The following is a 16,242-nucleotide window of genomic DNA, read 5'->3' on the forward strand; positions in this document are numbered from 1 at the left end:
TTACAAATTGGTGATGGGCCTATAAAAGTAAACCACCTTTGATCTGGAGAAATTACACATTTACCAAAATCTGACATTCTGCCAATGGCATTGTAGACATTGTGTTTGGAATATGTCATAATCTAATGTAATTCTGCAATCTACCAGAACTGACCACTTTCAAGGTCTAATAATTTAGTTGACATGGAATGACCCTTGCAAAAGTGCATTATAAAAATGTATTGTAAAAGACTACTTATCTGCTCACTAAACAAAAAAAAAAAAACCCACAATCTAACATCTACAGAAAAAAAAAAATACTAGGAAGGTTAGTATACAAAAGCATGCAGAAACCTTTGGTTATAAACTTTAACATGTAAACTATAGAATTAAGGGAATGGGTGGGAGGCATTTATTTTTTGTCATCTCTTAAAGACTTACAAATCAGGTTTCTAAGCTAAAACTATGCAAAGAAATTAACATATCAACTTAACTATAAAAGCCAATATCCACCACACATTCAGTAAAGAAATGCTGACGCACTGCTTGTCTGGAACAGTTAACAAAACTGAGCTGCATGCAGCAGGTTAGGCACTAGCACAAACTAAAGACCGCACACCATCCAGTCAGGATGCTTTGTGAGTGAAAGCCCAGCAAGGTGTGTCACAGTACACACAGTGCAGTGACAAAGTACCTTTGGCTTCAAACTTTGTGGGAGATGTGCAGGTCCAAAAAGCCATTGGGTTATCTTTGAAAAGTCTAAAATCCAAGCCTAAAAAACAATGATGTGGGTCAGAAGCTAAGGGAGCCAGACTACAACCTTCTTTAAAAATTTAATTAGAGCAGGGAGGAGGGACAGAATAAAGCACATAGGACATGCACTCCATAATACAACATATGAAAACGAGCAGACTGAATACCAGCCATGTAACCACTCATTCCCCAAAGATTTTTTAACACAGGATATAAAAAAATGTGCTTCTCAGGAAATTATATATTAGCATCTTTTGTTCCAAGATTGAATCCATAAAACCATCACTACTTTGTGAAACTGTGACAAATTCATACATTTCAAGCTAAGGTTGGATTACTGACAGGCTAAGGATCTCAAAAATCATTAGTAAAAAAACAGTTCTGTAGCAAACATACATCATTAATCCATGTTGTCAAAAAGAAAATCTAATGAGAACACAAGAGTTGTCACCATGCTTAGATGTAAGATTCTGGACTGACCATCATTAAATGAGTCAGGCTTATCATGGATATTTAAATACAAAATACAAAGAATAAACAGGTTTAAATCACCAGTTGGCTCAACAACAGATAGAAAAGTCAAAAAATGTACAAATAAAGTTCTTGATTAATTTAAGGGGCCTATACACAAGTGCACGTGGTATAAGGCAAAACAGTATCACATTAATTAGCTGTACCTCAAAGTCTGGTTAGTATTTAACATGCAGAAGTCAGCATGGAAAATAGGTTAAAAACAGTTATTCATCATCCTTGATCAGCATTTCTATGGGAACTGCAAAAACTATAATCAGTTAGAGATAGCTCAAAAAATGAGACAAATCTCAATCAAAAGTAAGTCAATTTCACAAGATACGCACAAAAAATAATTACGAATGACACAGCTATACACATCCTTTTGAGAGGAATGGATGGTAAGAAGAGTCAGATGATCATAAACCAGGAGACATTTTGCTTTGGGTGAACAAGCCCCAAAAGAACACAGCAGTACATGAAGGTTCAGTATGTTGACAAAAGCAGAGAGGTAGTCATCTTCCAGCCACAAGGTTCTTCTGCTGGCCCACTGACTACCTCTGCATGATGTTGAAGACTATTTTTTTTTTTTTTAATAATTCACTTACTAGTGTAAGAGGACATAAACTGCAATGTTCACATAGTATGAAAAGATGCCCTCTGCCTTCTTTTATATAAATTGGTCCACAAGCATTTCTTCCATTACGTGATTACTTGCAAATGAAACAATCAGTTCATATTGATACAACCAGCCAGAACTATATGTTATCTATAGGGCTGTATAAAGTCCATGTCTCTGTGCTATTTACTGACTTAGAGATTAGTCTTTCAATATCTGCACAATTGTAAAACTCTACGCTAAAAACAAATTGGAAGATCTGTTTGGTTACAATACAGGGACAGAAACTCCCCAAAGAATATATATATTCCTGTTCAATTTAGCTAAGTATGGAATAAAAAATAATTCAAAACTGAACACACATCTTTTGGGTTTAGAGTTTACAAAATATATACAAAAGCTGAGAATGTTACGGTATATGCTTTGCAAAATTATGAAGGCATTTTGTTAGGACCAGAACAGAAGAGAAGCACGAGCACGTCAACAGACAAAAATTCTATTCAATTTTGGACGTTGTGGGTCAGTTGCAGTATGCATTTAGCACTGGATCAACCCAGGATTATCTTGTCTTAATTTTAACCATAAATATGTAGTATCTGTTGGGTTTAGCTCTGTTGTAACGTGCTTTTGAACTGCCAACTAGCAGTGGATCAAGATTAGTTTTGCATAACATTAACTGCTATTGCAGTGTGCATCTTGGAGGCAGCGAAGGGGAATAAAGTTGTGTACTAACTTGCACCACCTCGTAAGCAGATCTAAACAAGTAAGTACAAGTGTGAATTTTATTTAATGAATACCTGCATAAATCACACAGACATGAAAACGACAGAATTTCCTAATGATGTGTCACTTGAATGATGCGACATTGTAAAATAAAGACTCCAGACCAGCTGGTTAGTGCTACTCAGTTTAAATGGTGAACATACTAATACAGCATTAGATGTATCACTTAGTATTTTCTAGGTGATGTTTTTCACAGTCAATGGTATATGATAATTGCAAGGCCTCTCACGAGGTTCGAAGTGAATAATACACGCAATAATTCTGCAGTCTGCCTTGCATTGACAGGCAGTTTGATATCATTTAATGTAAAGTTTCCGAGAATGTGTGATGAAACCAAAACTGTGATTTATTATTACGGACCATGGACAAGAGAGGTTTTTAATGGAAGTTGGTTTTCCTCTCCTCTGTTATTAGTTGGCCACATCTAAAATTAACAGAATATTTTCAGACTTTTGATTCACTACAGTATGTTTGTTTATTTAATGTAATTTGTGCTTACGTATACAAATGTTGCATGGCTTGATAATTGACTTTTAATACAATTTATTATAAAAATGTGTAAGTGCCCCAATTCTGTGCCCACAGAGAGAAGTTGCACAAAAATGAATTAGAGGTATATTCTTGGATAATGATAATTGTGTATTTAGAAGGTTTAAAATGTATAGCTGATTAAGATAATGATCATTAAGTATTTTGATTGAACATTACAAACACACCTTTTATGTACTGAATATATTTATGTCATACTGTTAATGGGCATGTCGGACTTCTTTTCGATACTATAAAAGTCACCACAATGATTTTTTCCTATGACAACTCGCAGCATACCAAGACATAAAAATAAGACTCTCCCGAGAACACCGTAGAGAAGAAAAAAAAATGTGTAACCTGACAACACAAAAATAGGTCTTTCATTTTTTGAACGAAAAATTAACATACATTTATGCTTTCCATTTGCCTGCCGCCAAACCACTACATACTAGCTTAAGACAGCAGTTACCTACTGTAATAATCTAATTGTACCCGATGGGTATATTGTTGCTTCTGCATAAATTATCCAAGACTTACTTTTTTCAGGAATCTTAAAAGTGCTGCCTGGATCCCCAGATGCGGAGGCCACAACATTCTTTGCCGGAGAAGAAAATGGACGACTGCAGACTTTTGCATCCCCCGACATTTTCAAGGGTGTTGATGTACCGTCACCCTGGTCCTTAGATGGAGTGAAACTGAAGCCAAAAAGTTGTTTCGAGGGCGCAGAAGCAAAAGTGAAAGTACTTTTAAAAATGTTATTAAGTGACTCTGATCCAAAGACAAACTTGGGTGGAGAGACAACAGCTTTTGCTGCACTGTCTGGGCTGGATGTTTTGTCAGAGTTAGGAGGGGAAACCAGTGAGGGAAACACGGGTGGTGGCAGGTCTGTCCGTTCCCGGGTTGTTTCTTCTAGCACCGCTACAGCAGCTCTACCACAAGGAGACTCTCTTGGAGTTGGTGTTCTTGATGACATTGGTGTGATTAATGAATCTTTCTCTTGGGCTGTTTTAGCTTCGTCAAATATTTCCTTGAAAGAATTTGCTACTTCTTGCTGTTTAAAACGGACAGCTAGCTGCTCCACTTTGCCATCAGATTCTGAGAAATCCAGAGCACTCCAAACCCAAGCTCTCTCAGTCCCTTTCATAGGTTCAAGTTTCATATCAGCTGTCACCCAGTGATTAGCACAGAGTTTTAAGACTTGGTCTCGTCTCATGATGACGCGTACTTGCTTAGTGTCATAATCCTGCAAGATTTTTAGGTCTCCAATTCCTCTCTCTTTCCACTGGGCCAACTCTTTGTCATATCGGTAAAGCTTGGCTCGGTGAATAAACACTACTTGCTCATTCTCTTCACCGGTAGAAGTTTCCACCAGATCTGGAAGAGGGATAACTGGCTCAAAGTTTTGGGTGTCCTCCTCTTGATGAATTTCAGAATCCTCATCAGTACCAACTGAAACACCGCTGTGGTTTAGTTTCACTGGGGATTTAGAAGGGCTCAGGATAGGCTGAAAGCTAAAGTTAAAACCAGTGGTAGATTCACCAAATCGAAATAAGCTTTTTCGTGCCGGACTGCTAGCGATTGGCGAGGCATACACAGAGGTAGCAGCACTGTCATCTAGTGCATCATCACGTAAATCGTAATTATCCCACTCTAATGTTGGGCCTGTGCTGTCAGCATGGGGCTTAATTATTAAGCCAGACGTGTTGCTCTCAGATGAAATATTTATTTTGCCGTCCTCCTCTTTCTTTATGGTCATCTCTGTGAAAATGTTCTTTAGGTTTTTGATATCACTTTTCATCCTTTCTGCCTTTTCAATGAGAGCAGACGACCCTGTGTCAACCAGCTTGTGAGGTGTCTGCAAAGGTATGTCTAACAGAAGCCTCTGGCAGTCCTCAAATTTAACCTTGAAATCTTCTGCCAACTCTGGGGTTTTAAATTTTGCAGCCAACTGCTCAAGTTTTGCATCACCATCAGAAAAATCACTTGCAAGCCACATCCAAGCCCGGTCAGAGCCAGACAGAGATTTCAGGCTCATAGTTGTAGTGATCCAATGGTTGGCACAAACTTTCAATACCTGCTCTCTCCTCATGAGCACTCTTAGCCTTCCATTTGTCCGGTTTTTCAGAAGCTTCAGACTGCCAACCCCTCTTTCCTTCCATTGACTTGTTTCTGGATCAAACCGGAACAATTTAACCCTCTGTGAGTACAGAACCTCCTCATCCTCCTCCCCTGTAACCAAATCCACTTTTTCTGGCATTTGGACTACTGGGTCAAACTGAATGTCATCATTATCCTCGGTATTATACATTTCATCTTCATCATGCTGCTCTACAGAGGTATCGAGCTTATCAGGTTTCACACTTCTAAACAACTGCTCACCGGCCCCAGAGAAGCCTTTGAAATTAGGATCTTTTTCACCAAACTGGAAACCGCTTCCACTAGATTTAGCAAGATCAGCAAAAGTTAAAGTATTGGCTTTTCCAGCAAACAGAGGATTGTCTTCAATCTCTCTTTGATCTGTGGTCACACTTTCTCCAGTACTAAACCCTGCAGCCTTTTCTTTTTCTTGCTGTTGCTCAGCAAAGTTCTTCAGGAACAGAGACGCAGAGCCAAATGGAGGTGGGTGGCTTTCAGCTTCTTTAGCGGGTTCTTCAGTCCCAAACTTAAAGTTTCCTGTAGTCTCAAAAGGCATATTAAATGTAAAAGGTGTGCTTTTGGGAGTGCTCCCTGACTGAAAAAAGGGTGCCTCAAATTTCAAGGAAGAAGGTACACTTTTGTCACTAATGCCGAACTTAAAACCACTGTTGACGATACTGCCACCTCCAAAATTGGCTTTAAAACCAGTCCCAGATATCGGACTAGAACCAAAAGCCAAAGTGTTTGCAGATGGCGTGGCAGATTTCCCATCACCAGCTTTAGGATTGGGTGTCTGACAGGCAACACAAGCTGAAGATGTGGCTTCGTTCACAACCAAACAAGTGGAACACTCCCACTGTCCTTCCTTCTTTCCAAACAGTGCAGCCAGATTACTCTGTGCAGACACTTTGTTTCCTTCAAAAGGTACCTTTGACGTTTTGTTGAGGTTGGGTGCAACCCCTTTTTCAAAAGGTGAAGGACCAAATGTTTCCTTTGCAGGTTTGTTTAAATTTGGACTCAGACAAGACACACAGCTGCTAGCAACTGCTTCATTTCGTGTTAAACATGTAGTACAGTCCCACTGACCATCCTTAAAGTATCTGTCACCAAACCCTGCAAATACAGGTGGTGCACTTTTTTCAATGCCAACAACAAATGGGGCTGGGGCAGCCATTGAACCTTTATTCTTTGGGTTTGGATTCCGACAAGAACAGCAGCAGTCAGAAGTGGCTTCATTTCCCTGTGCACATGTAGTACAGACCCACTGATCTGTATTCTTGAACTGAACACCAAAGCCTTCAGGCTGCACACTAATTGTATTACTGCTTGTTCCAAATGTAAAACAAGAGGGAATGTTATGAGCAGTGAAACCAGAGAGGTTACCACTTTTTCCTCCTACTTTACCCACCCCAAAATTAAAACCAAATGAACCAGATGATGACACTGTGGACTTAACAGTTTCTGCTCCACTGCTGGATGGCTGTGACTTAGCTTGAGGATTAGGGCTTTGACAGGCCACACAGCATACAGCAGTGGGGCCATTCCTTACACAGCATACATCACAGTCCCAGTCACCTTCTTTCTTTGCAAATTGGGCCCCAAATCCCCTCTCTTTTACAAAAGGTTGAATCACAGTGCTTTTCTGTGGAGATTCTTTAACACTTTTGATTTCATGCTGTGATGCACTTTTACTTGGACATTTCTGTGCTTCTTCAAACTTTTCTTTGAAGAGGGCTGCATCTTCAGCAGACTTAAATCTAATAGCCAACTGCTCAGATTTTGGCATTTCATCTGCATAATCTATAGCATGCCATACCCATGATTTATCAGAGCCAGCATTAGGTTTTAGTGTCATGTCTGGCATGATGTAATGGTTAGCACATATTTTCAGCACTTGCTCCCTCCTCATTAGTATTCGGACCTTTTGTGAGGTGCGGTGTCTTAAAATTTTTATATTTCCTATACCACGCTCTTTCCACTCTTTCACCTCTGTTTCAAAACGGAACAGCTTAGCTCTAGTGCAGAACATTTCTTCCTCATCTTCCTCTCCAGTCTTAACGTCCACTTTATCCGGAAGAGGTACAATTGGCTCAAAATGAGGCCCATCTTCTTCTTCCTCAGTGCGTGAAATTTCATGATCACTCTCAGGACATTTTTCCTCCAGTTCAGTGCCAGACACTGGAAAAGTAGATTTGTTAGCATCTTTAAAGCTGAATACTTGATCACTCTTGCCAAAAATGTTACTTGTATTTTGGGCAAGATCACAGAAAGAGTAATCAGATACTTGCTTATTACCGAAACTGAAGAGATTTCCTTGTCCAGACACAGAGTCCTTGGAAGTGGCTTTTGGTGTTACATGGACTTCTGATTTAGAAGGCATTTCAGAAGTCAAAAGCTCCAAGAGACTCTCACTGGTGTTTCTTATTTGTGGAGAAGTAAAAGTAAAATCTCCATCATTTGATTTAAAGTTAGAGTTGAATTTGAAAGTTGCACTTGAAGCAGACTGAGAGACTGATGGGGTTCCAAAACCACCGGCTTTTGGTGTTTCTGATGGAATTTGCTGCCCAAAGTTTATCTTTCCCAAGTCTGCAATCTTTGCATCAGAAGGCTTAGTAACTGGTGCAACTGTAGGTGGTTTTGTAAAGTAACCAGGTTCAGGCAGCTGTGGATTGGTGCTAGCTTGAGGAACAGAGTGGTCACTGTAAGGAGACAGTATGTTTGTTGGATTGTTGGATCGCAATGAAGTCCCATAAGCTTCTTGAGTATACATGCAGGATGAGGAAGTCTGCAGAGGTGGTGTGTGAGTTGGTGGTTGGTAAGCATACATGTGCTGCTGAGGATTAAGGCGGTTTATACCATAAACTGCAGCCTGGCAGGGAGGGGAGAGAGAAAAAAATAAGTGAATGCTCAGCTTAATAGTTTAGCTCTAGTACAAGAAGGCTCAAAGAGAAAGACAAAAGGCCAGTTACATCATGATTTTTTAAACTTTCAGAACAAAAAGCATGATTTTTTTTGTTTTTTTTAACTACAGTTTAAAAATGTACCTTATTTGGAGTAACATTAGCAGCCGTCCTGAGGAGATACTGAGAACTATAAGCAGGAGACTGATTGTAATATACCGATGGACCTGTTGTAGCAACTGGAGGGGGGGAAAGAAAGAAACCAACAACATGGTCAGCACCCACTGGCTATATAACATGTACACACAACAAGTCACAGATTGCTTGATTTATAAAACCCAAAAAACCTTACTGACATGAACTACACTGTGGTGTATTGTACCAAAAATTCAAACTTAAGCATGTACAGTAAAGCAAGCACTTAAAACATATGCAAATATTAGTCTCTAATGAGAACTTATTGTACCATCCACGAGTCTCTGCTAATCATAGTGTACTCAGTAGTGGGAAGCTTCCCTTTCTATCCTGCCTTTCAGTGGCAAACTGAGCTTTCTCCAAGAAAACAGTCAGCAAGATATGAATTTGCTGAGCTTTTAAAACAAAACCATGTCCTCTTCTGCCATTGTCCCATTTGCCCCCAAATAGGAAGCTACAGCGGGCAAAAATTCTCCCCTAGATGCTTCTAAAAAGTTTACCACACATAGTCCAAACATTAACCACCCAAGGCTCAACCTCTTGCAGATACATCTGAAGAGTTTGATACTAAAATAAAGGGAATTTCTTAGACTCAAAAATTACTACCTAGGAAATCTACTGTCCAATCTCTAACCATTAGATCCAGATGTATAAAGGATTGCTTCTTGCAGGCCCAGAATGTGAGATGTGGTTTGATCAGTTAAGATTCTACTCTCTTTAAACAAAGAAGTACACAAACCTTTCAACTCTGGTGTAAATATTCAGCTAGACCCAGATGGATCGTAGCATAAAATCAAGAGGACAACAAAGTCTTGCTCCAACACTGGAGTCACAAACAGAAAAAAAAACACAGAAAAACATCCTTGTAAAGTTTCAATGGATGAAATGCTCAGTCAATCATTATTCTAACCTGCTTAGTCCTGAAAAGGGTCACTGGGTCTGCTGGGGCCTATCCCAGGTAGCATAGGGCGCAAGGTAGGAAACAAAAGCTGGACAGGGCACCATTCCATCTCAGAGCAAACACACACACCCCTAACCACACACTAGGGGCAAATTAGGATGGCCAATTCACTTATACCACGTCTTTCGACTGTGGGAGGAACCCAGAGCACGCAGAGGAAACCCACACAGACATGGGGAGAACATGCATACTCCACGAAGAGAGGACATGAACCCTGGTCCCTCCTTTACTGTGAGGCATTACCACTACCACTGCACCACCGTTCTGCCCATGAAGTGTTGACATGGGTGCAGGGGGTTTGGTGTTGATAGTGCTACATCTACATTTCTTTCTAAAGGCTATTGCAATACACAAATTAAAAGTTATATTAACAGTGTTTTGAATTCTAATTGCTTAGGTACACAGAAATACTCTTGTTCTCAAAAAGATCCCTCTATCACTTAAAACTATGCTGCTATGTGTGTCAAATCAAACAGCAGCTGCTAACCCTGAGCAAGGAAAGTTTCTAGAGCTTAATCTCAGTCACAAAAATGTAAAAAAAAGATTGAGTTAGAACATGTAACTCGAACATAGTTCATATTTTTCTTTCTTTCTTTCTATAACCCTTACATACATACACATATACACAAACCCCAAATATATATATAAATTAAAAAAATCAAGGCGGAATTTTCCATAGAGTAATAATTAACAATTTTCAAGCCAGGGAATTAAGTATTTATTATGGAACTGACTGCCCTTCAGATATCACCTCTGCAGACAGAGCTGTTAGAAAGACCAGCTTATCTAGAAACATTTGCCAGTTTTTATCCTTAGAGGGCTTTTAAATTACACGACCCGAAACATTTGAAAGATTCTTGATTTTTACTTTCCCAAGAACCTTAATGTTACCTGTTAAAGGTGCACCATGGAAGCTCTGTGCTGAAGTGAACCCATCAGCCATGCCATCTTGGGAGTAGCTTTCCGAATAAATTCGGGGACGAGGAGATATCGTGGTACCAGAAGTGTTGTGCTTTAAGTCATGAACTTCATTCTAATTTAACAGATACACACAAAAATATTTCAGTCAAAAACACCAGTACTTGCAAAATAAACAAAAACACAGGCACGTACACAGTAAGTCACACATTTGGTTTTCACGCATTTATACATGGATGTCAGAATGCAGAACTAGGGTGGGGGGCTAGGGGTTGATGGCCTCTTAAAGGGGCCATCAATACAGGCTAAAGCAGATGCTACCAAACTCATGAATAATAAGCGTGCATTCCACAATATACACACTATCAAATGACAAATTATTATTGCGTGTAGGGAGGTTGAGTAATAACTTCCACAGCGCTACAGCAGACAGGTACTTAAAATGGCACAAGTACCATAGTAGTTTTAGGTCTACTTCATTATAAAGGAGCTTTATTCTCTGACAGATTCTTTAACGCCAATGCTACGCTCTTGGATCTACAGTTATACTAAGGGTACATGTTTAAGTACTTCTTCAGCACTCAACATGTATTGTTCTGATCCTGATCCTCTGGCCACTCTAATAATCTGTTTCTACCTGCAGAACTACCGCTCATCGATAGATTACATGACTACATGAAAGTTCAAGAGCACAGAAGTTTCAGACATGTTGAAACCAGTACCTTCAGCAACAATTAAACCATTGTCAAAGTATTATATCTTATAATCGTACCTGAGTGCTTTGAGTAGTGAGAAAAATGCTATATAAATGTAATGAATTATTTTTATTACCCGTTCTAATGTTAAACAACTAAATCTGTTGACAATGTCTTCATGCGGAGTATAAGGGAGTTTTATAGTAACCAAAAGTTTGGTTTCTTCTCATAAAAGGAGGCAAGTTTTGTAATCATTCATCTCTGAGGTGTGATAAAAGACAAAAAAAAACCATAAATATTCAAGAAAATTACAAAATTTTAAATGAGTATTTAGCTTGCAGTAAACTAAACCTTGTACAGAGCTGGTTGGAATTGGAGTGCCTGGGCTTGCGAGTGTGCTGGATAAAAACCAAGATTTAATGACCTCTTAGGCACATCCATCAGCAGTGTGTCTGCGGAGAGAGTGTCAACCTTGTCGAGAGGTTTAGTTACCTCAGCATTGACATTCACCTCTCTGGTGACTCTTCCTATGAAGTCAGTTGACGGATTGAGAGAGCATAGGTGGGGGGTCATGAGATTGCTAGAAAGAGGTGTGTGTCGCTCCTGATATCTATGCAAGAGGACAAAGATCCATGTCTTTAGAATCCTGGTGATTCCTGTCTTGCTATATATGGTTGTGAGACATGGACGCTATCCAGTGACCCGAGACGAACACTGGACTCCTTTTTTACTGTGTCTCTTCACAGAATCCTTGGGTACCACTGGTTCAACTTTGTGTCGACTGAGCAGTTGCTCATGGAGTCCTGAATAAGGTACATTACCTGCATCTTTCTTTTTGATGGGGTTGTTGGTGAAATGCAAGACAAACTGAATCTTAAGCAACTTAAGCTGTTCTCAACACAAAGTCCATGTCTGTGGTTCAATTTTAGTGCAATGAATGCACTATTTGGGCAATTAGAAGTTCATTGGGATGTTTCGAAGTTCCAGATGGTCAGCTAGTATAACTTACATTTTCACTAGTGGTTTTGAGTATTTGTAGTTTGTTGCATGCCATGTGCACACACACACACACACACACACACACACATGCACTGCAAGGGGAATGTACTATGCTCATACTTGAAAATTTGTGACCAAGCAGATATACCTAACATTATAATTTAACTTCTACCTCCAACTTTACATGTTTTATGCATATTACCTAATAGGGATTTTGTGAATTCCTGGTGGCCTATAAAACTACACTTCGAAGCACTGGAATACAAGAATCATTGTCACAATATGCAGATTGTTTTAAAAATATGGCATTTCCACATTATCTATTTTAGATCACCTATTTATCCCCTATATTAGTGTATTTATTTTATTTTAATCACGGACTTTGCCTTGTGTGGATGAGGGGGTTTTAAAGCTTTTTATCAATTAAATGTGTAAACTTTACCAGGCTGGCTGGTATATGAATGGCTCTAGATTATTACACCACATATGAGGGCTGTCCAAAAAGAAACTCAACTTCTTAAAACGTGCCCACGAGCTAGCATAACAGACTCATGATAGTGGTGGTGTGAAGCCTTGACCTTTAAAAATTCCTACTTGCTCGATCATACTATGTCAATCAGTCATAGAGTACATGCAGCAGTGTGAATTTGTCTCCTGTGCCATAGTTCATCCTATAGCAAGACAATGACCCAAAACATACCTCTAGACTATGTCAGAACTATGTTAAATGAAAACAAGAAGGTGCACTACAAAACATGGAATGACTTAAACACTATTGAGTTTGTTTGGTATGAATTGGGACAGAAGGGTAAAAGGAAAGCAACCTATAAGTGCAACATATTTGTAGGAACTTCTGCAACAGTGTTGAAAAGATATTTCTGATCAATATTTGATTTCCCTTATAGAAAGAATGTGATGTGTGTGTTTGGCTGTTATATCAGCAAAAGCTAGCTACTTTGAGGATAAAAAAAATATATTTAATAGCTGTAAGCTGTAGCATTCCAGTCACAATGCTGATTAATGGATCAGTTGAAAAGGGTTCTAAAAGGGATTCAAAGATGACAAACTCTGGCACTGACCAAAAGGAACTAACCCTGTTGGACAAACATTCAAAATAATGCAAATCACATATTCTTTCCAGAAAGGCTAGAAAGCTGTAGTAGTGGGGACACACAGTTGTCCTTGACGTCATGATGTCAAAATGAACTCCAAATTTATTTGCTATGAGTTTTAAGCATTTAAGTCATAATTAGAACCACAGTTCTCAGTTATTTACGTGCCTTCTTTTTTTAGAATGAATTGTTGCTTTGCTCATAAGAGAAAACACTGACTTATGAAAAGACACTACCTTTATATTTCAAACCTCAGTAACATTTTGACTGGATCTCATTTTTTTTGCTTCTTACAGTTTCTGAACATTTTCAGCATTAGTGGTCAACCTATGACCGGTTTGCTTTAAGCCAATAATTAGAAAATATTATAATGTTCATTAAACAAACTTTCATATTATATATATATAGTGTAGATCTTTTTTTCTATAATTTGCTTGAACATTCCATTTGATTTTGCGGCTTCTCTCATTGTGCAGTACCAATTTATTTGCGCAAATCAGAGAGTGGCTGTGGGTCAAGGCCCTCCTCACTCAAGTGCCAGCCTCCATTCAAGTCGGTGTACCTCTCGCCACGTGTTGCAGCAAAACCTTGCCTCTGCTTAGCTAGCGATACCCGTTTGTTCAACGGACATTATCTACAGATTATAAAGGAATATTTTTCAGAGAGAGAGAGAGATATTGATCAGAGCTATGTGTGTTTTACAGGGTAGCTGCTGATTAACAGAGACATCACTGCCACATGCTTTTCTCCCCATGTAGGGGACGCTCTCCCGTCAGAGCTGAACAGTGCCAATGTTTGAAGCATACCTACTTTCCGCTTGGCCAGAATCACATTGATATTTAAAGTTTGCCCTGTTTCACTTATATGTGGGGGACAGCTAGTATTAAATAAATACAAAACACACATTTACCTTGAGGGCTTCTACTTGTTGGCAAAGCATCTGCAATAGAGACTTTTGATCTTCAGCCCAGTGTGGTGGCGTCTGAGGAGAGAACTGCAAAAACTATGGTCAATGAAACTTGCAACCGTAAACCTATGCATAAATAAATGCAAAAGGGAGGGGGGGGGGGGGTTTGGAGACCAAATAAAAAAACAACAAAAAAAAAAAACCTTTGGGCTCTTTAGGGTAGCGGATATATTCTTTGTTGGTGATGGAGTTGAAGACTTCATTCGAGCAGTGATCTCGTACTCCGAGGTGTGGCTTGGGCTTCTAATGACATTTTCCATTGCCATTTCATCCTCTGTATCAGCCATTTCACCAAACTCCTGAAGAAGCTGATTCACATCCTGCAGCTTTTGACCAATACCCTCAATACATACAGGGAGCTTGTAAAAACAAGATTAAAACAGATTTTATATTTGCATGAAATCACATTTTTAAAATAGACAAAGGGAATTAAAATGCAGACTCAACACTAAAGTTATATCATTTGCCAACTGTGACCAATATGGCCTTCATTATAATTTAATCTGTTCACTAATGCAATGGAAAAGAGAATGACTAAGAAAATTTACTTTTTCAATTTCTCCAGGATTTGTGCTGCATTCTTGCAAGATTTTTGATAAATAACTTCTTGACCTTTGCAGGAAAACAGGAAGGCATTCATCGTCGTCATCATCATCCCGGTTTCCAATTTCTTCTGCTTTCCTCTGATAAATCTAAACAAAAGCTCTCAATTAAAAACACTACTCAGGGTGCTTCAATTTCTGAACCTTAAGAACCTTTTACTACTCACAAGAGCAAGAAAATAGTAGGAACGAACACTTTTAATAGTTTCAACTGCTGCTATGGCATCATCCATCTTTCCTTCCACATCACACAGAGTAGCGAAAGCTATTTGTGCCTGCTCTTCATAATCTGCAACATCAGCTTCCTGGAAGAGAGATGTACATTAAAAAGAATATACAGAAATTCAAAGGAAAACAATTCTGGAGAACTGTATACATAAAAGTGAGTTAACTGCAAACATCTAAGGAAATTATCTCATTTAATGCTAATGCAAGTACCTTTCACATAAATGATTATCACAAGCTTGATCAATTTGAATGGGAATTTTATATTTGTAAATCATGCTCTATCATAGTGCTACCCCACAAAAAAAAAAAAAAAGAAACCTCAAAAAACCAAATTGTCAGCATCTCCCATTCAGTGCTTGGTTGTACCATCATTCAGCTATTACAGCTAGATGTTTGATGGTGTTAATGTCAGGACTCTAACTTTTCCACTCAAAGGACATGCATATTTTTCTTTTTATGCCAGTATACTGGCAGCGTGATTATGTTCATTGCCCAAATGAAAAAGTGTAGTTTAAGATTTCAGGCAGAGTGAAGCAGGTTTTCCTCTGTCATCAATGTATATGGCATAGCATTTATCTTGCAACAATCCTGATCATACTGGTATTCTGTTGTGGAAAGTATACACATCACATTTTACATTGAGGATATTAACTCCTGGGTGATATACAGCATTAGATTTATGTGACACGATGTACCTTCAATAATGTTTGGGACAAAGACACTTTTTTCCTTGATTTAGCCCTCTGTTCCACAGTTTAAAATTCAAATTGTAACTGCCATCAGCAGTTCCATCATCAATGAAGTGTGCCAGTACCTATGGCAGCCATGCATGCCCATGCCACAACACCCCCACCGCATTTAACAGATCAGGTCGTATACTTCGGATCTTGGGCAAATCCTTTCCTTCTCCACACTCTGGTCTTGTGAACAGATGAGACACAGACGAACCTGAATCAGAGTGACAACAAGACCTTTCCCAGAACTCTGCAGGATCTTTTAAATATCTTTTTTGCTAACTGTATTAGGTTTATCCTGTTCTTATGGCTAATTAGTAGCTTGCATCCTGCATTGTGACTTCTATTTCTGTTCATGATGTCTTCTGTGGATAGTAATCTCTGACACATACACAGCTGCCTCCTGAAAGCTATTTGTTATCTGTTGGACAGGCGTCTGGGGTTTTTTCTTTCCCACAGTGAGGATTATTCTGTTATCAGCAGTAGAGGTCTTCCTTAGCCTACCTTTGCAATTATTGAGCACACCAGTGTGCAATGAAATTCTAGACAGTTGATATAGGTAATCCTAAAATTTTACCAAGATCTAATTATTTTATTCTTGTTTTTCAGCCTCATAATGG

General features: G+C 38.9%; 1 protein-coding gene across 4 annotated transcripts in view; it reads right to left on the reverse strand.

The window, feature by feature from the left end:
- The window catches only part of ranbp2 (RAN binding protein 2), a 99,005-nt gene that overhangs the window by 34,997 nt on the left and 47,766 nt on the right, over positions 1 to 16,242 (reverse strand). For 2 of the 4 annotated variants that reach the window (XM_028800902.2, XM_028800901.2), the window contains exons 14-20: positions 14,828 to 14,965; positions 14,607 to 14,750; positions 14,202 to 14,417; positions 14,002 to 14,085; positions 10,259 to 10,400; positions 8,356 to 8,450; positions 3,713 to 8,180 (exon numbers count right to left, since the gene is read on the reverse strand). In XM_028800902.2, the coding sequence (XP_028656735.1) occupies positions 3,713 to 8,180; positions 8,356 to 8,450; positions 10,259 to 10,400; positions 14,002 to 14,085; positions 14,202 to 14,417; positions 14,607 to 14,750; positions 14,828 to 14,965 (5,287 nt within the window). Of the gene's footprint in view, positions 1 to 673; positions 752 to 3,712; positions 8,181 to 8,355; positions 8,451 to 10,258; positions 10,401 to 14,001; positions 14,086 to 14,201; positions 14,418 to 14,606; positions 14,751 to 14,827; positions 14,966 to 16,242 lie in introns of all 4 variants that reach the window. The other 2 variants (XM_051927206.1, XM_051927205.1) reach the window with 2 other exon arrangements.

Source organism: Erpetoichthys calabaricus, chromosome 4 (assembly GCF_900747795.2).
Source record: "Erpetoichthys calabaricus chromosome 4, fErpCal1.3, whole genome shotgun sequence".
Classification (NCBI taxonomy): Eukaryota; Metazoa; Chordata; class Cladistia; order Polypteriformes; family Polypteridae; genus Erpetoichthys; species Erpetoichthys calabaricus.